Source organism: Scyliorhinus torazame, chromosome 2 (genome assembly GCF_047496885.1).
Source record: "Scyliorhinus torazame isolate Kashiwa2021f chromosome 2, sScyTor2.1, whole genome shotgun sequence".
NCBI lineage: Eukaryota > Metazoa > Chordata > Chondrichthyes > Carcharhiniformes > Scyliorhinidae > Scyliorhinus > Scyliorhinus torazame.
The window spans coordinates 983,313-1,009,265 of NC_092708.1; the positions used below are offsets into that span (position 1 = coordinate 983,313).

At 49.9% G+C, this 25,953-nt stretch overlaps 1 protein-coding gene across 5 annotated transcripts in view; it reads left to right on the top strand.

Annotated features, from left to right (window-relative positions):
• The first annotated feature begins 6 nt into the window (after positions 1 to 6).
• Positions 7 to 25,953, top strand: part of smarcal1 (SWI/SNF related, matrix associated, actin dependent regulator of chromatin, subfamily a-like 1) — a 186,148-nt gene continuing 160,201 nt past the window's right edge. For 3 of the 5 annotated variants that reach the window (XM_072468333.1, XM_072468351.1, XM_072468343.1), the window contains exons 1-2: positions 7 to 454; positions 24,178 to 24,228. In XM_072468333.1, coding sequence (XP_072324434.1) covers positions 16 to 454; positions 24,178 to 24,228 — 490 coding nt within the window. In that variant the 5' untranslated portion in view covers positions 7 to 15. Of the gene's footprint in view, positions 455 to 2,887; positions 3,048 to 24,177; positions 24,333 to 25,953 lie in introns of those variants that run through there. The other 2 variants (XM_072468359.1, XM_072468368.1) reach the window with 2 other exon arrangements.

Genomic DNA, 25,953 nt, shown 5'->3' on the forward strand with positions numbered 1-25,953 from the left:
AATTCAATCACCACAATGGATTGCGGTTCCCTCCAACTCACAGTCAACTTGGACCGGTTGCAGCAAAGTGAACGTGTTGGTCAGCAGAAGGCTGCTATTGACACTGCTTCTCAAACCCGACTTCCTCTGGACAGTGGGAACACCCAACCCACCGCCTGTTCAGCACAAACTGTCTCCAATGCCGTTCCACCCATTCTAACTGAAGAAATGAACATGCTGCCATTTTACAGATCTGAGCGGGAACCTCGGCCTTGTACAAACCCGGTGGTTCCTGGGAATGTCGCCAGCCAATCATGGAAAAGCCATTCCAGTGCAGCTGGAAGCCCAGTCAGTAACTGGAGGAATAATTCCTCGGGCAGCTGTGTGAAGCACTCTGAGGGCCGCTTCCAGGTGGAGATTGGATACAATGCAGAGCTGCTGTCGGTCTTTAAAACCATCCCAAGTAGGAATTTTGGTAAGTCTTACATCATGTGGCACAGTGAAAGAGAAGTAGAGCTGGAGAGAGAGTTAGTTCTGAGGAAGGCTGGAAAGGAAGGAGGGGGTGCTGGAGAGAGACGGGGAAGGGGATGGGTGTCAGCTGGGGGCAGGGGAGGCAGAGTTTTTAAATTCAGTTTTACAGGATGTGCGTGTCGCTGGCTGGGCCAATGTTATTGCCCATCCCTAATTGCCCTCCGTTTCAGAGGCATTTGAGAGTCAGCCACATTGCTGTGGGTCTGGAATCACGTGTAGACCCGACAAGGATGGCAGATTTCCATCCCTAAAGAACATAAGAAGTAGGAGTCGGCCATTCTGGCCCTTCGAGACTGCTCCGCCATTCAATGAGATCATGGCTGATCCTTTGTGAATTCCACAGGCTCACCACTCTTTGTGTGAAGAAATGTCTCCTTATCTCTGTCCAATAAGTGCATACAATTTTAGTTTAGGCAGGTACCATGGTCGGTACAGGCTTGGAGGGTCCGAAGGGCCTGTTCCTGTGCTGTATTGTTCTTTGATAGTGTTTCACAACAATCTTTTCATGGTCATCATTTTTAATTCCAGATTTTTTTATTGAATTCAAATTTCACCACCTGCCATCATGAATCTGGGTCTTTGGATTTCCAGTTCAGTGATAATCCACTGCAGAGAGCGAGACTGCGTAATCCATGGCCAGTTCAGTGATAATTCACTACAGAGAGCGAGACTGCGTAATCCATGGCCAGTCCAGTGATAATCCCACTGCAGAGAGCGAGACTGCGTAATCCATGGCCAGTTCAGTGATAATCCACCGCAGAGAGCGAGACTGTAATCCATGGCCAGTCAGTGATAATCCACCGCAGAGAGCGAGACTGTAATCCATGGCCAGACTACAGAGTAGGAGAGTCAGGCTGGAGAAATGAGGGGGACAGACTGAAAGGAAGGGAGAGCCTCCTGCAATATTTGGGGAGAAAATTGTTTCCATTATGAGCAAACTCTTGAACTTTAAGCAGACAGAGTACGAGTGAGCAACGTGCAATTAACCCAACAGACCTGGTGCTGTGCTGCTGGTACCTCACACATTTCACAATTTCACCCATTCTCTCACGTTTCTTCAATACTTTATCCCATGGTCTAAATGTACTCCTTGCCAGTTAGATTTAGATTTATTTTCACATGTAATGAGGTACAGTGAACAGTATTGTTCTGCGTACAGTCCAGACAGATCGTTCCATACATGAAAAAAGGGTAATACATAAATACACAATGTAAATACATAGACATCGAGTGAAGCAAGAGGAATATCGTCTTACAACAGTAGAGAAGATGTATGGAGAGATCAGTTCAGTCCATAAGAGGGTCATTTAGGAGTCTGATAACAGCGGGGAAGAAGATGTTTTTGATCTGTTAGGACAGGCCCTTCGGCCGTCCAAGCCTGTGCCGATCACGATGCCCAAACTTAAAAAAAAAAGCCTACTGCCCTGACTCAGTCCGTCTCCCTCTATTTCCTCCCTATTCATGGACCCATCCAGATGCCTCTTAAATGTTGCGAATGTGCTGCTTCCGCCACATCCTCTGGCAGCGCGTTCCAGGCACCCACCACTCTCTGCACATCTCCCTTAAACTTTCTCCCCCCCCCCCCCCCCCCTGAACCTGTGCCCCCTTGTAATTAACACTTCCATAAGACAGAAGCAGATTTAGGCCACTCGGCCCATCGAGTCTGCTCCGCCATTCAATCATGGCTGATATTTTCTCATCCCCATTCTCCTGCCTTCTCCCCATAACCCCTGATCCCCGTATTAATCAAGAACCTATCTATCTCTGTCTTCAAGACACTCAGTGATTTGGCCTCCACAGCCTTCTGCGGCAAAGAGTTCCACAGATTCACCACCCTCTGGCTGAAGAAATTCCTCCTCATCTCTGTTTTAAAGGATCGTCCCTTTAGTCTGAGATGGTGTCCTTTGGTTCTAGTTTTTCCTACAAGTGGAAACATCCTCTCCACGTCCACTCTATCCAGGCCTCGCAGTATCCTGTAAGTTTCCATAAGATCCCCCCTCATCCTTCTAAACTCCAACGAGTACTGACCCAGAGTCCTCAACCGTTCCTCATACGACAAGTTCTTCATTCCAGGGATCATTCTTGTGAACCTCCTCTGGACCCTTTCCAAGGCCAGCGCATCCTTCCTTAGATACGGGGCCCAAAACTGCTCACAATACTCCAAATGGGGTCAGACCTGAGCCTTATCTTAAAACCAAAAAGCCTGGTAATACAGCATTGTTGTTTACAATTCTGGTGCGGCCAAGTTCCTTTGTGACTATTTACCCGAACAGGGAGGATGTAACCTCTTCACTGTCGGCTGCTTTGTTTTTCCAGCAGGTTTTGTTTTCGTTTCAGGTCTGTAACTTATCCGAACTGGAGAGCTGGTGACATTTACGGCACAAAATGACATCTTTTAAATGCGTGGAGGGTCTCTGTCTCCACTACCACTCTACAAAGAAACAAAGAAAAGTACAGCACAGGAACAGGCCCTTCGGCCCTCCAAGCCCGTGCCGACCATGCTGCCCGTCTAAACTAAAATCTTCTACACTTCCTGGGTCCGTATCCCTCTATTCCCATCTTATTCATGTATTTGTCAAGATGCCCCTTAAACGTCACTATCGTCCCTGCTTCCACCACCTCCTCCGGTAGCGAGTTTCAGGCACCCACTACCCTCTGTGTAAAAAAACTTGCCTCGTACATCTCCTCGAAACCTTGCCCCTCGCACCTTAAATCAATGCCCCGTAGTAATTGACCCCTCTACCCTGGGAAAAAGCCTCTGACTATCCACTCTGTCTATGCCCCTTATAATTTTGTAGACCTCTATCACGTCGCCCCTCAACCTCCATCGTTCCAATGAGAACCAACCGAGTTTATTCAACCGCTCCTCATAGCTGATGCCCTCCATACCAGGCAACATCCTGGTAAATCTCTTCTGCACCCTCTCTAAAGCCTCCACATCCTTCTGGTTGTGTGGTGACCAGAAGTGTGGCCTAACTAAGGTTCTATAGAGCTGCAACATGACTTGCCAATTCTTATACTCCGTACCCCGGCCAATGAAGGCAAGCATGCCGTATGCCTTCTTGACTACCTTCTCCACCTGTGTTACCCCTTTCAGTGACCTGTGGACCTGTACATCGAGATCTCTCTGACTGTCAATACTCTTGAGGGTTCTACCATTCACTATATATTCCCTACCTGCATTAGACCTTCCAAAATGCATTACCTCACATTTGTCCGGATTAAACTCCATCTGCCATCTCTCCGCCCAAGTCTCCAAACAATCTAAATCCTGCTGTATCCTCTGACAGTCCTCATCGCTATCCATAATTCCACCAACCTTTGTGTCGTCTGCAAACGTACTAATCAGACCAGTTACGTTTTCCTCCAAATCATTTATATATATATATATATATATATATATATATACGATGAACAGCAAAGGTTCCAGCACTGATCCCTGTGGAACACCACTTGTCACAGCCCTCCAATTAGAACAGCATCCTTCCATTGCGACTCTCTGCCTTCTGTGACCCAGCCAGTTCTGTATCCATCTTGCCAGCTCACCCCTGATCCCGTGTGACATCACCTTTTGTACTGAGCCGGACTTCATTAAAGATCTTAAAGTAAGGGAACACTTAGGAGGCAGTGATCATAATATGGTAGAATTCAATCTCCAATTTGAAAGAAAGAAGGTAGAATCAGATGTAAAGGTGTTACAGTTACAGGGGCATGAGGGAGGAACTGACGAAAATCGACTGGGAGCAGAGCCTAGTGGGAAAGACAGTAGAACAGCAATGGCAGGAGTTTCTGGGAGTAATTGAGGACACAGTACAGAGGTTCATCCCAAAGCAAAGAAAGGTTATCAGAGGGGGGATTAGGCAGCCATGGCTGACAAAGGAAGTTAGGGAATGCATCAAAGCAAAAGAGAAAGCCTATAATGTGGCAAAGTGTAGTGGGAAGTCAGAAGATTGGGAAGGCTACAAAAACAAACAGAGGATAACAAAGAGAGAAATAAGGAAAGAGAGGATCAAATATGAAGGTAGGCTAGCCAGTAACATTAGGAATGATAGTAAAAGTTTCTTTAAATACATTAAAAACAAACTGGAGGCAAAAGTAGACATTGGGCCGCTCCAAAATGACGCTGGTAATCTAGTGAAGGGAGACGAGGAAGTAGCTGAGGAACTAAATAAATACTTTGCGTCAGTCTTCACAGTAGAAGACATGAGTAATATCCCAACAATTCAAGAGATTCAGGGGGCAGAGTTGAATATGGTAGCCATCACAAAGGAGAAAGTGCTAGAGAAACTAAGAGGTCTAAAAATTGATAAATCTCCGGGCCCAGATGGGCTACATCCTAGAGTTCTAAAGGAGATAGCTGAAGAAATAGTGGAGGCGTTAGTTATGATCTTTCAAAAGTCACTGGAGTCAGGGAAAGTCCCAGAGGATTGGAAAATCGCTGTTGTAACCCCCCTGTTCAAGAAGGGAACAAGGAAAAAGATGGAAAATTATAGGCCAATTAGCCTAACCTCGGTTGTTGGCAAGATTCGAGAATCCATTGTTAAGGATGAGATTTCTAAATTCTTGGAAGTGCAGGGTCGGATTAGGACAAGTCAGCATGGATTTAGTAAGGGGAGGTCGTGCCTGACAAACCTGTTAGAGTTCTTTGAAGAGATAACAAATAGGTTATACCAAGGAGAGCCAATGGATGTTATCTATCTTGACTTCCAAAAGGCCTTTGATAAGGTGCCTCATGGGAGACTGCTGAGTAAAATAAGGGCCCATGGTATTCGAGGCAAGGTACTAACATTGGGGATTTAAAAGTTTATTGGATAAACATATGGATGATAATGGCATAGTGTAGGTTAGATGGCTTTTGTTTCGGTGCAACATCGTGGGCCGAAGGGCCTGTACTGCGCTGTATTGTTCTATGTTCTATGTTCTATGTTCTAACATGGATTGACGATTGGCTGTCAGGCAGAAGGCAGAGAGTTGGGATAAAAGGTTCTTTTTCGGAATGGCAACCGGTAACGAGTGGTGTCCCGCAGGGTTCAGTGTTGGGGCCATAGCTGTTCTCATTATATATTAACGATCTAGATGACTGGACTGGGGGCATTCTGGCTAAGTTTGCCGATGATACAAAGATAGGTGGAGAGGCAGGTAGTATGGAGGAGGTGGGGAGGCTGCAGAAAGATTTAGACAGTTTAGGAGAGTGGTCCAAGAAATGGCTGATGAAATTCAACGTGGGCAAGTGCGAGGTCTTGCACTTTAGAAAAAAGAATAGAGGCATGGACTATTTTCTAAACGGTGACGAAATTCATAATGCTGAAGTGCAAAGGGACTTGGGAGTCCTAGTCCAGGATTCTCTAACGGTAAACTTGCAGGTTGAGTCCGTAATTAAGAAAGCAAATGCAATGTTGTCATTTATCTCAAGAGGCTTGGAATATAAAAGCAGGGATGTACTCCTGAAGCTTTATAAAGCATTAGTTAGGCCCCATTTAGAATACTGTGAGCAATTTTGGGCCCCACACCTCAGGAAGGACATACTGGCACTGGAGCGGGTCCAGCGGAGATTCACACGGATGATCCCAGGAATGGTAGGCCTAACATATGATGAACGTCTGAGGATCCTGGGATTATATTCATTGGAGTTTAGGAGGCTGAGGGGAGATCTAATAGAAACTTACAAGATAATGAATGGTTTAGATAGGGTGGACGTAGGGAAGTTGTTTCCATTAGTAGGGGAGACTAGGACCCGGGGGCACAGCCTTATAATAAATGGGAGTCACTTTAGAACAGAGATGAGGAGAATTTTCTTCAGCCAGAGAGCGGTGGGTCTGTGGAATTCATTGCCACAGAGGGCGGTGGAGGCCGGGATGTTGAGTGTCTTTCAGACAGAAGTTGATAAATTCTTGATTTCTCGAAGAATTAAGGGCTATGGAGAGAGAGAGCGGGTAAATGGAGTTGAAATCAGCCATAATTGAATGGTGGAGTGGACTCGATGGGACGAATGGCCTTACTTCTGCTCCTATGTCTTATGGTCTTATGGTACCAGTCTGCCATGAGGGACCTTGTCAAAGGCCTTACTGAAGTCCATATAGACAACATCCACTGCCCTACCTGCATCAATCATCTTTGTGACCTCTTCGAAAAACTCTACCAAGTTAGTGAGACAAGACCTCCCCTTCACAAAACCGTGTTGCCTCTCGCTAATACGTCCATTTGCTTCCAAATGGGAGTAGATCCTGTCTCAAAGAATTCTCTCCAGTAATTTCCCTACCACTGACGTAAGGCTCACCGGCCTGTAGTTCCCTCGATTATGCTACACTTCTTCTTAAACAAAGGAACAACATTGGCTATTCTCCAGTCCTCCGGGACATCACCTGAAGACAGTGAGGATCCAAAGATTTCTGTTAATGTCTCAGCAATTTCCTCTCTAGCCTCCTTCAGTATTCTGGGGTAGATCCCATCAGGCCCTGGGGACTTATCTACCTTAATATTTTTCAAGACGCCTAACACCTCGTCTTTTTGGATCTCAATGTGACCCAGGCTATCTACACACCCTTCTCCAGACTCAACATCCACCAGTTCCTTCTCTTTGGTGAACACTGATGCAAAGAAATTGACTAATAAAAATTTGGTAGTCCTGCTACCAATTAGTTTAAATCTGTGCCCCCTAGTCACTGACCCCTCTTATAGTAAATAGCTCTTTCCCATCCACTCTATCTAGGCCCCTCACAACTTTATTCATCTCAACCTAATCTCCCCTCAGCCTCCTCTGTTCTGAGGGAAACAATCCCAGCTTATCCAATCATTCCTCGTTGCTGCAATTTTTCAGTTCTGGCTACATTCTCGTAAATCTCCTCTGCGCCCTCGCAATTACATCCTATCTGTTATCAGGGGACCAGAACTTCACTCTCTACTCACATTATGATCTAATTAATGATTGATATAGTTCTAGCGTACTTCCCTGCTCATATTCTATGCTTTGGGTGATGAAATATTCCATATGAAATTAAATGAAAATGAAAATCGTTTATTGTCACGAGTAGGCTTCAAATGAAGTTACTGTGAAAAGCCCCTAGTCGCCACATTCTGGCGCCTTTTCGGGGAGGCTGGTACGGGAATCGAACCGTGCTGCTGGCCTGCCTTGGTCTGCTTTAAAAGCCAGCTATTTCGCCCAGTGTGCTAAACCAGCCCCTTCATAGCCTCATTATTGACCTGTCCTGCTACCTGCAGGAAATTAGTGAGCAATCACTCAAAGGTCCCTCACTTCCTCTATAACCCTCAGTATTCTCATTTCAATTGTGTAATCCTTTACCCTGTTTGACCTCCCTAAATGTATCACCTTCCACTTCTCAGGGTTGAATTCCAATTGCCACTTTTTTGCCTACCTGGCCAGTCCATTGATATCTTCTGCAGTCTATAGCAATCCTCCCAACTATCAACCACAGGCCAATTTTGTGTCATCTGCTAATTTCTTGATCATACCAAAAAAAGCAAAGGGTTCCAGCACTGATTCCTACAGCAACCCGCCAGTCACTGCCTATCATTTGGGAAAAAGATTTGTTAATTCCTACTCTTTGTTTCTTGCCTGGCAACCATATTTCTATCCGTCTCAATATACTACCCCCAGTCCCATGTGCTTTAATTGGATGGGAACCAATGAAGGAAGTCAGAGGGGAGTAAAGAGGGGACAGAAACAAAAGCTAGTAAGGGGAAAAGTGGAAGGCAGAGAAACTGATTGAACTGCCTAATATGGCAGGGGGGTGGGACCCAGAGTAGTAGGTCAGCGGGAGAAATAACTGAGGGAGAGCTACAGACTAAGGTCAGTAAGATTAAGAGGAAGAGCAGGCAGGGAGTGGTTGGTCAATGCAGTGGGGCTGGTGGGCTGAAGTGCATTAGTTTCAATGCGAGGAGTATTTCAGGTAAGACAGATGAACTTACAGCTTGGATCAGTACATGGAATTATGATGTTGCTATGACAGAAACTTGGTTGAAAAAGGGACAGGATTGGCAATTACACATTCCAGGATTTAGATGCTTCAGGCAGGATAGAGGGGGATATAAGGGGTGGGGGAGTTGCATTATTGGTTAAGGAGAATATCATAGCTGTACTGAGGGAGGACACCTTGGAGGGTTCAGGCAACGAGGCATTCTGGGAAGACCTCAGGAATAGGAATGGTGCTGTCAAAATGTTGGGGTTTACTACCGGCCTCCTAACAGCCAGCGGGAGATAGGAGCAGATATAACATAACTGGGAGCAAGAATAGGCCATCTGGCCCCTCGAGCCTGCTCCACCATTCAATAAAATCATGGCCGATCTTTTGTGGACTCAGCTCCACTTTCCCACCCGAACACCATAACCCTTAATCCCTTTATTCTTCAAAAAACTATCGATCTTTACCTTGAAAACATTTAAAGAAGGAGCCTCAACTGCTTCACTGGGCAAGGAATTCCATAGATTCACAACCCTTTGGGTGAAGAAGTTCCTCCTAAGCTCAGTCCTAAATCTACTTCCCTTATCTTGAGGCTATGCCCCCTAGTTCTGCTTTCACCCACCAGTACCAGCCTCCCCAAACAGGCGCCGGAATGTGGCGACTAGGGGCTTTTCACAGTAACTTCATTGAAGCCTACTCATGACAAGCGATTTTCATTTCATTCAGTGGAAACAACATCCCCGCATCTATCCTATCTATTCCCTTCATAATTTTATATATGTTTCTATAAGATCCCCCTGCATCCTTCTAAATTCCAACGAGTACAGTCCCAGTCTACTCAACCTCTCCTCGTAATCCAACCCCCTCAACTCTGGGATTAACCTAGTGAATTTCCTCTGCACACCCTCCAGTGCCAGTACGTCCTTTCTGAAATGAAATGAATGAATGAAATGAAATGAAAATCGCTTATTGTCACAAGTAGGCTTCAAATGAAGTTACCGTGAAAAGCCCCTAGTCGCCACATTCCGGCGCCTGTTCGGGGAGGCTGTTACGGGAATCGAACCGTGCTGCTGGCCTGCCTTGGTCTGCTTTCAAAGCCAGCGATTTAGCCCTGTGCTAAACAGCCCCTTTCTCGGGTAAGGAGACCAAAACTGAACACAGTACTCCAGGTGTGGCCTCACTAACACCTTATACAATTGCAGCATAACCTCTCTAGTCTTAAACTCCATCCCTCTAGCAATGAAGGACAAAATTCCACTCACCTTCTAATCACCTGTTGCACCTGTAAACCAACTTTTTGCGACTCCTGCACTAGGACACATGCCCTTAGTGTTGGCTGGGGTTATGGGGATAGGGGATAGGGTGGAGGTGTTGACCTTGGGTAGGGTGCTCTTTCCAAGAGCCGGTGCAGACTCGATGGGCCAAATGGCCTCCTTCTGCACTGTAAATTCTATGATAATCTATGACACCCAGGTCCCTCTGCACAGCAGCATGTTTGAATATTTTATCATTTAAATAATAATCCCTTTTGCTGTTATTCCTACCAAAATGGATAACCTCACATTTGTCAACATTGTATTCCACCTGCTAGACCCTAGCCCATTCACTTAAACTATCCAAATCCCTCTGCAGACTTCCAGTATCTTCTGCACTTTTTGCTTTACCACTCATCTTCGTGTTGTCTGCAAACTTGGACACATTGCACTTGGTCCCCAACTCCAAATCATCTATGTAAATTGTGAACAATTGTGGGCCCAATACTGATCCCTGAGGGACACCACTAGCTACTGATTGCCAACCAGAGAAACACCCATTAATCCCCACTCTTCGCTTTCTATTAATTAACCTACCCTATATCCATGCTACTACTTTACCCTTAATGCCATGCATCTTTATCTTATGCAGCAACCTTTAGTGTGGCACCTTGTCAAAAGCTTTCTGGAAATCCAGATACACCACATCCATTGGCTCCCCGTTGTCTACCGCACTGGTAATGTCCTCAAAAAATTCCACTAAATTAGTTAGGCACGACCTGCCCTTTATGAACCCATGCTGCGTCTGTCCAATGGGATAATTTCCATCCAGATGCCTCGCTATTTCTTCCTTGATGATAGATTCCAGCATCTTCTCTACTACCGAAGTTAAGCTCACTGGCCTATGATTACCCACTTTCTACCTCCTTTTTTAAACAGTGGTGTCACGTTTGCTAATTTCCAATCCGCCGGGACCACCCCAGAGTCTAGTGAATTTTGGTAAATTATCACTAGTGCATTTGCAATTTCCCTAGCCATCTCTTTTAGCACTCTGGGATGCATTCCATCAGGGTCAGGAGATTTGTTTACCTTTAGCCCCATTAACTTGCCCATCACTACCTCCTTATTGATAACAATCGTCTCAAGGTCCTCACCTGTCATAGCCTCATTTCCATCAGTCACTGGCATGTTATTTGTGTCTTCCACTGTGAAGACCGACCCAAAAAACCTGTTCAGTTCCTCAGCCATTTCCTCATCTCCCATTATTAAATCTCCCTTCTCATCCTCTAAAGGACCAATATTTACCTTAGCCACTCTTTTTTGTTTTATATATTTGTAGAAACTTTTACTATCTGTTTTTATATTCTGAGCAAGTTTACTCTCATAATCTATCTTACTCTTCTTTATAGCTTTTTTAGTAGCTTTCTGTTGCCCCCTAAAGATTTCCCAGTCCTCTAGTCTCCCACTAACCTTTGCCATTTTGTACGCTTTTTCCTTCAATTTGGTACTCTCCCTTATTTCCTTAGATATCCACGGTCGATTTTCCCATTTTCTACCGTCCTTCCTTTTTGATGGTATAAACCTTTGCTGACCACTGTGAAAAATCGCTTGAAATGAAATGAAAATGAAATGAAATGCTTGGAAGGTTCTCCACTGTTCCTCAACTATTTCACCATAAAGTCTTTGCTCCCAGTCTACCTTCTCTTCTCTCATCCAATCCCGGGCCTGACGGGATATATCGAAGGATTCTATGGGAAGCAAGAGATGAAATTGCAGAGCCGTTGGCAATGATCTTTTCGTCCTCACTGTCAACAGGGGTGGTACCAGAGGATTGGAGAGTGGCGAATGTCGTGCCCCTGTTCAAAAAAGGGACTAGGGATAACCCTGGGAATTACAGGCCAGTTAGTCTTACTTCGGTAGTAGGCAAAGTAATGGAAAGGGTACTGAAGGATAGGATTTCTGAGCATCTGAAAAGACACTGCTTGATTAGGGATAGCCAGCACGGATTTGTGAGGGGTAGGTCTTGCCTTACAAATCTTATTGAATTCTTTGAGGAGGTGACCAAGCATGTGGATGAAGGTAAAGCAGTGGATGTAGTGTACATGGATTTTAGTAAGGCATTTGATAAGGCTCCCCATGGTAGGCTTCTGCAGAAAGTAAGGAGGCATGGGATAGTGGGAAATTTGGCCAGTTGGATAACAAACTGGCTAACCGATAGAAGTCAGAGAGTGGCAAATATTCAGCCTGGATCCCAGTTACCAGTGGCGTACCGCAGGGATCAGTTCTGGGTCCTCTGCTGTTTGTGATTTTCATTAATGACTTGGATGAGGGAGTTGAAGGGTGGGTCAGTAAATTTGCAGACAATACGAAGATTGGTGGAGTTGTGGATAGTAAGGAGGGCTGTTGTCGGCTGCAAAGAGACAGATAGGATGCAGAGCTGGGCTGAGAAGTGGCAGATGGAGTTTAACCCTGAAAAGTGTGAGGTTGTCCATTTTGGAAGGACAAATATGAATGCGGAATACAGGGTTAACGGTACAGTTCTTGGCAATGTGGAGGAGCAGAGAGATCTTGGGGTCTACGTTCATACATCTTTGAAAGTTGCCACTCAAGTCGATAGAGCTGTGAAGAAGACCTATGGTGTGCTCGTGTTCATTAACAGAGGGATTGAATTTAAGAGCCGTGAGGTGATGATGCAGCTGTACAAAACTTTGGTAAGGCCACATTTGGAGTACTGTGTACAGTTCTGGTCACCTCATTTTAGGAAGGATGTGGAAGCTTTGGAAAAGGTGCAAAGAAGATTTACCAGGATGTTACCTGGAATGGAGAGTAGGTCTTACGAGGAAAGGTTGAGGGTGCTAGGCCTTTTCTCATTAGAACGGAGAAGAATGAGGGGCGACTTGATAGAGGTTTAGAAGATGATCAGGGGAATAGATAGAGTAGACAGTCAGAGACTTTTTCCCCGGGTGGAACAAATCACTACAAGGAGACATAAATTTAAGGTGAAAGGTGGAAGATATAGGAGGGATATCAGAGGTACGTTCTTTACCCAGAGAGTAGTGGGGGCATGGAATGCACTGCCTGTGGAAGTAGTTGAGTCGGAAACATTAGGGACCTTCAAGCAGCTATTGGATAGGTACATGGATTACGGTAAAATGATATAGTGTAGATTTATTTGTTCTTAAGGGCAGCACGGTAGCATTGTGGATAGCACAATTGCTTCACAGCTCCAGGGTCCCAGGTTCGATTCCGGCTTGGGTCACTCTGTGCGGAGTCTGCACGTCCTCCCCGTGTCTGCGTGGGTTTCCTCCTGGTGCTCCGGTTTCCTCCCACAGTCCAAAGATGTGCAGGGTCGGTGGATTGGCCATGATAAATTGCTCTTAGTGTCCAAAATTGCCCTTGGTGTTGGGTGGAGGTGTTGAGTTTGGGTGGGGTGCTCTTTCCAAGAGCCGGTGCAGACTCGGGGCCGAATGGCCCCTTCTACACTGTAAATTCAATGATAATCCATGATTAATCTAGGACAAAGGTTCGGCACAACATCGTGCGCCGAAGGGCCTGTTCTGTGCTGTATTTTCTATGTTCTAATTGTAATCTCATTTGTTTAAGCACAAAACACTAGTGTTTGATTTTACCTTCTCACCCTCCATCTGTATTTTAAATTCCACCATATTGTGATCGCTCCTTCCGAGAGGATCCCTAACTATGAGATCATTAATCAATCCTGTCTCGTTACACAGGATCAGATCTGTTCCCTGTTCCTTGGTCCCTCAAAGGCTCCATACCTACTGTTCCAGGAAACTATGTGGATACATTCTATAAACTCCTCCTCAAGGCTGCCTTGACCGACCTGGTTAAACCAATCGACATGTAGATTAAAATCCCCCATGATAACTGCTGTACCATTTCTACATGCATCAGTTATTTCTTTGTTTATTGCCTGGCCCACCATAATGTTACTATTTGGTGGCCTATAGATTACTCCTATCAGTGACTTTTTCGCCTTAATATTCCTGATTTCCACCCAAATGGATTCACCTTTATCCTCCATAGCACCGATGTCATCCCTCACTACTGCCCGGATGTCATCCTTAAATAACAGAGCTACACCACCTCCCTTACCATCCACTCTGTCCTTCCGAATAGTTTGATACCCTTGGATATTTAACTCCCAGTCGTGACCATCCTTTAACCATGTTTCAGTAATGGCCACTAAATCATAGTCATTCACGATGATTTGCTGCATCAATTCATTTACCTTATTCCGAATACTACGAGCATTCAGGTAGCGTACCCTTATGTTGGCTTTTATACATCCGTTTGGATCTTAACACCTCTATCAGTCACCTTTCCCAAGTTAATTTTCCTTTTAACTTTTCTCCTAATTTTCCTTATCGTTTAACCCATATCTTCCTGTAACAACCTGCTGCGTCACTTTCCATTTATGTTTTTACTTCCCGTTATATTCCTTTCAGTATTACTGGTCCTATTCACTGAGCTCCCCTCAGTCACTGTACCTTGTACTGTCCCCCTTTTTGATTTTTGACTATGGCTTCTCTGCCTTACACTTTCCCTCTTACTGCCTTTTGTTTCTGGCCCGTTTTACTTCCCTCTTACTTCCTGCATCGGTTCCCATTCCACTGCCACATTAGTTTAAACCCTCCCCAACAGCTCTAGCAAATAGCCCTCCTAGAACATCGGTTCCAGTCCTGCCCAGGTGTAACCCGTCCAGTTTGTACAGGTCCCACCTCCCCCAGAACCGGCTCCAATGCCCTAGGAATTTGAATCCCTCCCTCTTGCACCATCTCTTGAGCCACGCATTTGTCCTATATATCCTGACATTCCTACTCTGACTAGCTCGTGGCACTGGAAGCAATCTTGAGATTACTACCTTTAAGGTCCTACTTTTTAGTTTAACTCCTAACTGCCTGAATTCAGCTTGTAGAACCTCACCCCATTTTTTACCTATATCGTTAGTGCCTATATGCACCACGACAGCAGACAGATCTTGGAAAGATGCACAAACAATATGGTTGTTGTGGTGGGTGATTTTAAGTTTCTCTGTACTAACTGGGACACACTTACTGCGAGAGGCATGGATAGAGCAGAATTTGTAAGGAGCATCCAGGAGGGTTTCTTGAAACAACATGTAAACAGCCCAACTCGGGAAGGGGCCATATTAGACCTGGTGCTGGGAAATGTGCCTGGCCAGGTGATTGAAGTTTCAGTTGGAGATAATTTCGGGATTTTGTAAGTTTTAAAGTACTTATGGATCAGAACAACAGTGGTCCTCAGGTGAAGGTGTTAGACTGGGGGAAGGCTAATTACAACAGCATCAGGCAGGATCTGGAGAGTGTTGTCTGGGCGAGGCTGTTTGAGGGCAAATCAACATCCAGCATGTGGGGAGGCTTTCAAATGTCAGTTGATTAGAATTGAGGACCGGCGTGTTCCTGTGAGGACGAAAGATAAAGGTGGCAAGTATCGGGAACCCTGGAGAACCAGGATATTATGAATCTTGTCAAAAAGAAAAAGCATTTGTAAGGTCAAAAAGGCTTAGGACAGATGAAGCCCTTGTAGAATATAAAGCAAGTAGTAAGGACCTTAAGGTAGGAGTTATGAAGGCTAAAAGTGGTCATGAAATGTCATTGGCAAACAGGATTGAGGGAAACCCTAAGGCGTTTTATACATGTGTAAAGAGCAAGAGGGTAGCCAGAGAAAGGGTTGGTCCATTCAAGGATATTGGAGGGAATCTATGTATGGAGCCAGAGGAAATGGGCGAGATACTAAATGAATATTTTGCCTCAGTATTCACCAAAGACAAGGACTTGGTGGAAGAGGAATATTGGGTAGAGTGTGTAGATATTCTGAGTCATGTTGATATCAATTAAAGAGGTGGTTAATAAAAAGCATTCAAGTAGTTAAGTCCCCAGGACCTGATGGGATCTACCCCAGAATACTGCGGGAGGCAAGGGAGGAAATTGCTGTGGCCTTGATAGTAATGTTTGTATCCTCATTGGCTACAGGCGAAGTTCCAGGCGGCTGGAGAGTAGGCAATGTTGTTCCATTGTTTAAGAATGGCAGAAGGGATAATCCAGGAAATTATAGGGCGGTGAACCTTGCATCAGTGGTGGGGAAATTATTGGAAAAAATTCTTAGAGATAGGATTTACTCACATTTGGAAACAAATGGACGTATTAGTGATGGACAGCATGGTTTTGTGAAGGGGAGGCCGTGCCTCACTAATTTGATCGAGTTTCTCGAGGAAGTGACAAAGATGATAGACGAGGGAAAGGCAGTAGATGTTGTATATATGGACTTCAGTAAAGCCTTTGACAGGGTATCTCGTGGCAGACTGGTACAAAGGGTGAAGTAACATGGGATCACAGGAGAGCTGGCAAGTTGGATGCAGAACTGGCTTGGACACAGAAGACAGCAGCAGTTAGAAGGGTGATTTTCCGAATGGAAGGCTGTGACTAGCGGTGTTCCACAGGGATCAGTTCTGGGGCCTTTGTGGTGTATATAAATGATTTGGAAGTAAATGTAGCTGGTCTGATTAGTAAATTAGCAGACAACACAAAAATTGGTGGAGTTGCGGATAGTGAAGAGGATTGTCAGAGGATACAGCAGGATATAAACTGGTTGGAGCCTTGGGCGGAGAAATGGCAAATGGAGTTTAATGCGGACAAATTATAGGGGATAGCCTATCAGGGGAAAACAGCAGCAGCCAGAGCAGTGGCACCACGGCTGGCTCTGATGTTCAGAAGGGAGGGTCAAAGCGCAGAAGAGTAATAGTAATAGGGGACTCTATAGTCAGGGGCACAGATAGGCGCTTCTGTGGACGTGAAAGAGACTCCAGGATGGTATGTTGCCTCCCTGGTGCCAGGGTCCAGGATGTCTCCGAACGGGTAGAGGGAATCCTGAAGGGGGAGGGCAAACAGGCAGACGTCATTGTACATATTGGTACTAACGACATAGGCAGGAAGGGGCATGAGGTCCTGCAGCAGGAGTTCAGGGAGCTAGGCAGAAAGTTAAAAGACAGGACCTCGAGGGTTGTAATCTCGGGATTACTCCCTGTGCCACGTGCCAGTGAGGCTAGAAATAGGAAGATAGAGCAGACAAACACGTGGCTAAACAGCTGGTGTAGGAGGGAGGGTTTCCGTTTTCTGGACCACTGGGAGCTCTTCCGGGGCAGGTGTGACCTGTATAAGATGGACGGGTTGCATCTAAACCGGAGAGGCATAAATATCCTGGCCGCGAGGTTTGCTAGTGTCACACGGGAGGGTTTAAACTAGTATGGCAGGGGGGTGGGTACGGGAGCAATAGGTCAGAAGGTGAGAGCATTGAGGGAGAACTAGGGAATAGGGACATTGTGGCTCTGAGGCAGAGCAGACGGGGAAAAGTTGCTGAACACAGCGGGTCTGGTGGCCTGAAGTGCATATGTTTTAATGCAAGGAGCATTACGGGTAAGGCAGATGAACTTAGAGCTTGGATTACTACTTGGAACTATGATGTTATTGCCATTACAGAGACCTGGTTGAGGGAAGGGCAGGATTGGCAGCTAAACGTTCCAGGATTTAGATGTTTCAGGCGGGATAGAGGGGGATGTAAAAGGGGAGGCGGAGTTGCGCTACTTGTTCGGGAGAATATCACAGCTATACTGCGAGAGGACACCTCAGAGGGCAGTGAGGCTATATGGGTAGAGATCAGGAATAAGAAGGGTGCAGTCACAATGTTGGGGGTATACTACAGGCCTCCCAACAGCCAGCGGGAGATAGAGGAGCAGATAGGTAGACAGATTTTGGAAAAGAGTAAAAACAACAGGGTTGTGGTGATGGGAGACTTCAACTTCCCCAATATTGACTGGGACTCACTTAGTGCCAGGGGCTTAGACGGGGCGGAGTTTGTAAGGAGCATCCAGGAGGGCTTCTTAAAACAATATGTAAACAGTCCAACTAGGGAAGGGGCAGTACTGGACCTGGTATTGGGGAATGAGCCCGGCCAGGTGGTAGATGTTTCAGTAGGGGAGCATTTCGGTAACAGTGACCACAATTCAGTAAGTTTTAAAGTACTGGTGGACAAGGACAAGAGTGGTCCGAGGATGAATGTGCTAAATTGGGGGGAGGCTAATTATGACAATATTAGGCGGGAACTGAAGAACATAGATTGGGGGCGGATGTTTGAGGGCAAATCAACATCTGACATGTGGGAGGCTTTCAAGTGTCAGTTGAAAGGAATACAGGACAGGCATGTTCCTGTGAGGAAGAAAGATAAATACGGCAATTTTCGGGAACCTTGGATGACGAGTGATATTGTAGGCCTCGTCAAAAAGAAAAAGGAGGCATTTGTCAGGGCTAAAAGGCTGGGAACAGACGAAGCCTGTGTGGCATATAAGGAAAGTAGGAAGGAACTTAAGCAAGGAGTCAGGAGGGCTAGAAGGGGTCACGAAAAGTCATTGGCAAATAGGGTTAAGGAAAATCCCAAGGCTTTTTACATGTACATAAAAAGCAAGAGGGTAGCCAGGGAAAGGGTTGGCCCACTGAAGGATAGGCAAGGGAATCTATGTGTGGAGCCAGAGGAAATGGGCGAGGTACTAAATGAATACTTTGCATCAGTATTCACCAAAGAGAAGGAATTGGTAGATGTTGAGTCTGGAGAAGGGGGTGTAGATAGCCTGGGTCACATTGTCATCCAAAAAGACGAGGTGTTGGGTGTCTTAAAAAATATTAAGGTAGATAAGTCCCCAGGGCCTGATGGGATCTACCCCAGAATACTGAAGGAGGCTGGAGAGGAAATTGCTGAGGCCTTGACAGAAATCTTTGGATCCTCGCTGTCTTCAGGGGATGTCCCGGAGGACTGGAGAATAGCCAATGTTGTTCCTCTGTTTAAGAAGGGTAGCAAGGATAGTCCCGGGAACTACAGGCCGGTGAGCCTTACTTCAGTGGTAGGGAAATTACTGGAGAGAATTCTTCGAGACAGGATCTACTCCCATTTGGAAGCAAATGGACGCATTAGTGAGAGGCAGCACGGTTTTGTGAAGGGGAGGTCGTGTCTCACTAACTTGATAGAGTTTTTCGAGGAGGTCACTAAGATGATTGATGCAGGTAGGGCAGTAGATGTTGTCTATATGGACTTCAGTAAGGCCTTTGACAAGGTCCCTCATGGTAGACTAGTACAAAAGGTGAAGTCACACGGGATCAGGGGTGAACTGGCAAGGTGGATACAGAACTGGCTAGGCCATAGAAGGCAGAGGGTAGCAATGGAGGGATGCTTTTCTAATTGGAGGGCTGTGACCAGTGGTGTTCCACAGGGATCAGTGCTGGGACCTTTGCTCTTTGTAGTATATATAAATGATTTGGAGGAAAATGTAACTGGTCTGATTAGTAAGTTTGCAGACGACACAAAGGTTGGTGGAATTGCGGATAGCGATGAGGACTGTCTGAGGATACAGCAGGATTTAGATTGTCTGGAGACTTGGGCGGAGAGATGGCAGATGGAGTTTAATCCGGACAAATGTGAGGTAATGCATTTTGGAAGGGCTAATGCAGGTAGGGAATATACAGTGAATGGTAGAACCCTCAAGAGTATTGAAAGTCAAAGAGATCTAGGAGTACAGGTCCACAGGTCATTGAAAGGGGCAACACAGGTGGAGAAGGTAGTCAAGAAGGCATACGGCATGCTTGCCTTCATTGGCCGGGGCATTGAGTATAAGAATTGGCAAGTCATGTTGCAGCTGTATAGAACCTTAGTTAGGCCACACTTGGAGTATAGTGTTCAATTCTGGTCGCCACACTACCAGAAGGATGTGGAGGCTTTAGAGAGGGTGCAGAAGAGATTTACCAGACTGTTGCCTGGTATGGAGGGCATAAGCTATGAGGAGCGATTGAATAAACTCGGTTTGTTCTCACTGGAACGAAGGAGGTTGAGGGGCGACCTGATAGAGGTATACAAAATTACGAGGGGCATAGACAGAGTGGATAGTCAGAGGCTTTTCCCCAGGGTAGAGGGGTCAATTACTAGGGGGCATAGGTTTAAGGTGAGAGGGGCAAGGTTTAGAGTAGATGTACGAGGCAAGTTTTTTACGCAGAGGGTAGTGGGTGCCTGGAACTCACTACCGGAGGAGGTAGTGGAAGCAGGGACGATAGGGACATTTAAGGGGCATCTTGACAAATATATGAATAGGATGGGAATAGAAGGATACGGACCCAGGAGGTGTAGAAGATTGTAGTTTTGTCGGGCAGTATGGTCGGCACGGGCTTGGAGGGCCGAAGGGCCTGTTCCTGTGCTGTACATTTCTTTGTTCTTTGTAAATGTGAGATAATGCACTTTGGAAGGTCCAATGCATGTAGGAATTACACAATTAATAGTAGAACACGTGTGCGTACTGCCAGGCAGAGAGATCTGGGCGTGCATGTCCACCGATCACAAAGTGGCAACGCATGTGGAGAAGGTGGTCAAGAAGGCATACGGCATGCTTGCCTTCATCGGTCGGGGCATTGAATATAAAAATTAGCAAGTCCTGTTGCAGCTGTACAGAAGCTTAGTTGGGCTTCATTTGGAATATTGTGGACAATTCTGGTCGCCACACTACCAGAAGGATGTGGTTGCTTTTGAGACTGAACAGAGCGGTTTGCTAGGATGTTGCCTGGGATGGAGGGCGTTAGCTATGAGGAGAGGTTAGAAAAACTCGGTCTGTTCTCACTGGAACAATGGAGGTTGAGAGGCGACCTGATAGAGGTCTACAAGATCATGAGTGGCATGGACAGAGTGGATAGTCAGATGCTATTGCCCAGGGTAGGAGAGTCAAGTACTCGGGGACATGGTTTAAAGTGCGTGGGGAAAAGTTTAGAACAGAAGTGCGAGGCAAGTTTTTATCACAGGGCATCCCCCCCCCCCCGGTGGCTTTCCCCCTCTTCTCTCCCCCCCCCCCCCCCCCCCCCCCCCCCGGGCGGCATTCTCTCTTTCTCTCCCCCCCTCCAGCATTATGTCTCTCTCTTCCCCCCCCCCCATGGCATTCTCTCTCTCTTCCCCCCCCCCCCCCGGTGGCTTTCCCCCTCTCTCTCTCTCCCACCCCCCCCGGCAGCATTCTGTCTCCCCCCCCCCCCCCCCCCCCCCCGCAGCATTATGTCTCTCTCTTCCCCCACCCCCGTGGCATTCTCTCTCTCTCTCTCTCTCCGCCCCCCCCCCCACAGCATTCTCTCTTCTCTCTCCCCCCCCACACCCCCACCCCCCCCCCGGGCACATCCTCTCCTCTCTCCTCTCTTCCCCCCCCCCCACGCGCGAAATTCAGGGGATATGGGGTTATGGGAAGAAGGCAGGAGAATGGGGATGAGAAGATATCAGCCGCAATTGAATGGCGGAGCAGACTCGATGGGCCGAGGCGCCTAATTCTGCTCCGATGTCTTATTCCCTCGCCCTCTCCCCCTCGCCCTCTCCCCCTCGCCCTCTCCCCCTCGCCCCCTCGCCCCCTCCCCCTCGCCCCCTCCCCCTCCCCCTCTCCCCCTCGCCCCCTCGCCCTCGCCCCCTCCCCCTCGCCCCCTCCCCCTCGCCCCCTCCCCCTCGCCCCCTCCCCCTCGCCCCCTCCCCCTCGCCCCCTCCCCCTCGCCCCCTCCCCCTCGCCCCCTCCCCCTCGCCCCCTCCCCCTCGCCCCCTCCCCCTCGCCCCCTCCCCCTCGCCCCCTCCCCCTCGCCCCCTCCCCCTCGCCCCCTCCCCCTCGCCCCCTCCCCCTCGCCCCCTCCCCCTCGCCCCCTCCCCCTCGCCCCCTCCCCCTCGCCCCCTCCCCCTCGCCCCCTCCCCCTCGCCCCCTCCCCCTCGCCCCCTCCCCCTCGCCCCCTCCCCCTCGCCCCCTCCCCCTCGCCCCCTCCCCCTCGCCCCCTCCCCCTCGCCCCCTCCCCCTCGCCCCCTCCCCCTCGCCCCCTCGCCCCCTCCCCCTCGCCCCCTCGCCCCCTCCCCCTCGCCCCCTCCCCCTCGCCCCCTCCCCCTCGCCCCCTCCCCCTCGCCCCCCTCCCCCTCGCCCCCCCCTCCCCCTCGCCCCCTCCCCTCGCCCCCTCCCCCTCGCCCCCTCCCCCTCGCCCCCTCCCCCTCGCCCCCTCCCCCTCGCCCCCTCCCCCTCGCCCCCTCCCCCTCGCCCCCTCCCCTCGCCCCCTCCCCCTCGCCCCCTCCCCCTCGCCCCCTCCCCCTCGCCCCCTCCCCCTCGCCCCCTCCCCCTCGCCCCCTCCCCCTCGCCCCCTCCCCCTCGCCCCCACCCCCTCGCCCCCTCCCCCTCGCCCCCTCCCCCTCGCCCCCTCCCCCTCGCCCCCTCCCCCTCGCCCCCTCCCCCTCGCCCCCTCCCCCTCGCCCCCCCCTCTCCCCTCCCCTCCCCTCTCCCCCTCGCCCCCTCCCCCTCGCCCCTCCCCCTCGCCCCCTCCCCCTCGCCCCCTCCCCCTCGCCCCCTCCCCTCGCCCCCTCCCCCTCGCCCCCTCCCCCTCGCCCCCTCCCCCTCGCCCCCTCCCCCTCGCCCCCTCCCCCTCGCCCCCTCCCCCTCGCCCCCTCCCCCTCGCCCCCTCCCCCTCGCCCCCTCCCCCTCGCCCCCTCCCCCTCGCCCCCTCCCCCTCGCCCCCTCCCCCTCGCCCCCTCCCCCTCGCCCCCTCCCCCTCGCCCCCTCCCCCTCGCCCCCTCCCCCTCGCCCCCTCCCCCTCGCCCCCTCCCCTCGCCCCCTCCCCTCGCCCCCTCCCCCCCTCCCCCTCGCCCCCTCCCCCTCGCCCCCTCCCCCCCTCCCCCTCGCCCCCTCCCCCTCGCCCCCTCCCCCTCGCCCCCTCCCCCTCGCCCCCTCCCCCTCGCCCCCTCCCCCTCGCCCCCGCCCCCTCGCCCTCGCCCCCTCGCCCCCTCGCCCTCGCCCCCTCCCCCTCCCCCCCTCCCCCTCGCCCCCTCCCCCTCGCCCCCTCCCCCTCCCCCTCGCCCCCTCCCCCTCGCCCCCTCCCCCTCGCCCCCTCCCCCTCGCCCCCTCGCCCCCTCCCCCTCGCCCCCTCCCCCTCGCCCCCTCCCCCTCGCCCCCTCCCCCTCGCCCCCTCCCCCTCGCCCCCTCCCCCTCGCCCCCTCCCCCTCGCCCCCTCCCCCTCGCCCCCTCCCCTCGCCCCCTCCCCCTCGCCCCCTCCCCCTCGCCCCCCTCGCCCCCTCGCCCCCGCCCCCTCCTCGCCCTCGCCCCCGCCCTCTCCCCCCCCCGCTCCCGCCTCTCCTCTCCCCCCCCCCCCCCCCCCTCCCAGGCAGCGTGTTCCAGACCTGCCTCTCTCCCCGCCCCCCCCCCTCCCAGGCAGCACGTTCCAGACCCGCCTCTTCCCCCCCCCCCCCCGCCCCCTCCCAGGCAGCACGTTCCAGACCCGCCTCTTCCCCCCCCCCCCCCCCTCCCAGGCAGCGAGTTCCAGACCCCCCTCCACCCCCCCCTCCCAGGCAGCGTGTTCCAGACCCGCCTCTTCCACCCCCCCCTCCCAGGCAGCGTGTTCCAGACCCGCCTCTCCCTCTCCCCCCCCCCTCCCAGGCAGCACGTTCTAGACCCGCCTCTCCCCCCCCCCCCAGGCAGCGTGTTCCAGACCCCCCTCCATCCCCCCTTCCAAGCAGCGTGTTCCAGACCCGCCTCTCTCTCCCCCCCCCCCCCCCCCCTCCCAGGCAGTGTGTTTCAGACCCGCCTCTTCTCCTCCCCCCATCCCAGGCAGCGTGTTCCAGACCCACCTCTTTCCCCCTCCCAGGCGGCACGTTCCAGACCCGCCTCTCTTTTCCCCCCCCCCCCCTCCCAGACAGTGCGATCCAGACCGTCACCACGCTCTGGGTAAAAAAACGTTTTTCCTCAAATCACCCCTGAACCTCCCACCCCTCACTTTGAACTTGTGTCCCCCTCGTAACTGACCCTTCAACTAAGGGGAACAGCTTCTCCCTGTCCATGCCCCTCATAATCTTGTAAACCTCGATCAGGTCGCCCCTACTACGACTGCTACTAGAAAAAAACCTTACTCCTAATGAAATCTAACAGTTACCAACAAATTGTATCAGTTCATAAAAGATAAATGTGCAAAATACTCACCAACCAATCATTGGCTGGTTCCCTGAGTCATCAGGCTTAATTTTTCTGCATCTGGTTGTTCTACAGACTGAGACTCCCCAACGCCACCGAACTCTTATCGCTCCGGCTCCGCTCCCAGTCTCACCCCTTCTCGTGATCCTTTAATTTTTTTCCCCAATTAAGGTGCAATTTAGCATGGCCAATTCACCTACCCTGCACACCTTTTGGTTGTGGGGGCGAGACCCACGCAGACACGGGGAGAATGTGCAAACTCCACACAGACAGTGACCCAGAGCCGGGATCGAACCTGGGTCCTCAGCGCCATGAGGCAGCAGTGCTAACCACCATACTCCCTCTCGTGCTGTTTTAACTCTCCGCCTTCGCTCCAAGTCTCGCCTCTTCTCCCAGTCTTTTAATGCCCCAATCTACATCTGTCGACTAATAATAATGTGATCTAACCGTTTGATTGCAGATATGGCCACCAAGATGTGGAACTTCAGTTTGGACGATTACAGCAACTTGAGTAAGTTCAGCCGAATCTTCGGCTTTTGTAACACAGGAGCTGTGCTCACTGTCTGAACGTGAGGCCATTGGACCGTACCTGTTCTCAGGATGGGCTTGTTTCTGGTAAGGCTTTGGATGTTACCTGTCTGAAAAGATGCTGGAGTAGTGCAGAGGAAGCAACAGGCATGTGTCAGAGGGTTGGAGGACTCTGAACATTGTACCGTTGTCGAAACAAGAGGAAGGGTTAGACCCAAGAATTAGATGCCAGACAGCCTAACATTGGTGGTGGGAAAATCATTCGAAACAATTCTGAGACCGTATATATCATCCTATTAATCTAAGGCAGTCAGAATTGACTTAAGGGTATGTTGTATCTGACAAACATGATTGAATCTTTTGATGCGTTAACGAGGAGGGTCACTGAGGATGGCTTGCTCGATGTCCAAATGGATGTTAGCAAAGTTTTCAGGGGGCAGCACGGTAGCCTTGTGGATAGCACAATTGCTTCACAGCTCCAGGGTCCCAGGTTCGATTCCAGCTTGGGTCACTGTCTGTGCGGAGTCTGCACATCCTCCCCGTGTGTGCGTGGGTTTCCTCCGGGTGCTCCGGTTTCCTCCCACAGTCCAAAGATGTGCAGGTTAGGTGGATTGGCCATGATAAATTGCCCTTAGTGTCCAAAATTGCCCTTAGTGTTGGGTGGGGTTACTGGGTTATGGGGATAGGGTGGTGGTGTTGACCTTGGGTAGGGTGCTCTTTCCAAGAGCCGGTGCAGACTCGATGGGCCGAATGGCCTCCTTCTGCACTGTAAATTCTATAAATTCTATGATCCCACGAGGCAGGCTCCTCAAAAAATTAAATGGAATCCAAGGGAAAATTGTATCCAAAATGACCTCAGCAGCAGCAAGCAAATGATAACAGTCAACGGAAGACCGAGTTCTGCAGGGCTCGGTCCTGGCTCATTGTATCTACGAGTTAGATATAAATGTAGGGAGTTTGGTCAAGAGGTTTGCAAGTGATACAAAAATTGACCATGTGGTAGATAGTGAGGCAGAAAACTGTAGACTGCAGGAAGATATCAATGGATTGGCCAGATGGGCAGAAAGGTGACAAATGGAATTCAGTCTGGAAAAGTGCGAGGTAATGCGTTTGGGGAAGAGCAGGGAATACCCAATAAACGATACCTAACTGAAAGGTGTAGAAGAAGCAGCGGGACATTGAAGTGCTGGTGCTTATTGAACTGAACACATTGAGGAGAGGGAAGGGTCAGAGGCAGAGAGGACACTGTCCTGTCCACTAATGTGAGAATAGCTTTTTGATGGACAATGGAATTTGAGGCTATGCCATGTGGGCTTTCCTGCTGAGGTCAGCTGGTGAGCAGTGGAGGTTGGGGGGGTGCTAAGAGCTGCAATTTGAAACAGTATCAGCCATGTGTACCACCTACAAGATTCGGTGCAGGAACTCACCAAGGTTCCTTAGACAGCACCTTCCAAACCCACGACCTCTACCATCTAGAAGGACAAGAGCAGCAGATACCTGGGAACCCCACCACCTGGAGGTTCCCCTCCGAGTCACTCACCACCCTGACTTGGAAATATATCGCCGTTTCTTCACTGTCGGTGGGGCAACATCCTGGAACTCCCTCCCTAACAGCACAGTGGGTGTACCTGCACCTCAAGGACTGCAGCGGTTCAAGAAGGCAGCTCACCGCCACCTTCGCAAAGGCAACTCGGGATGGGCGATAAAT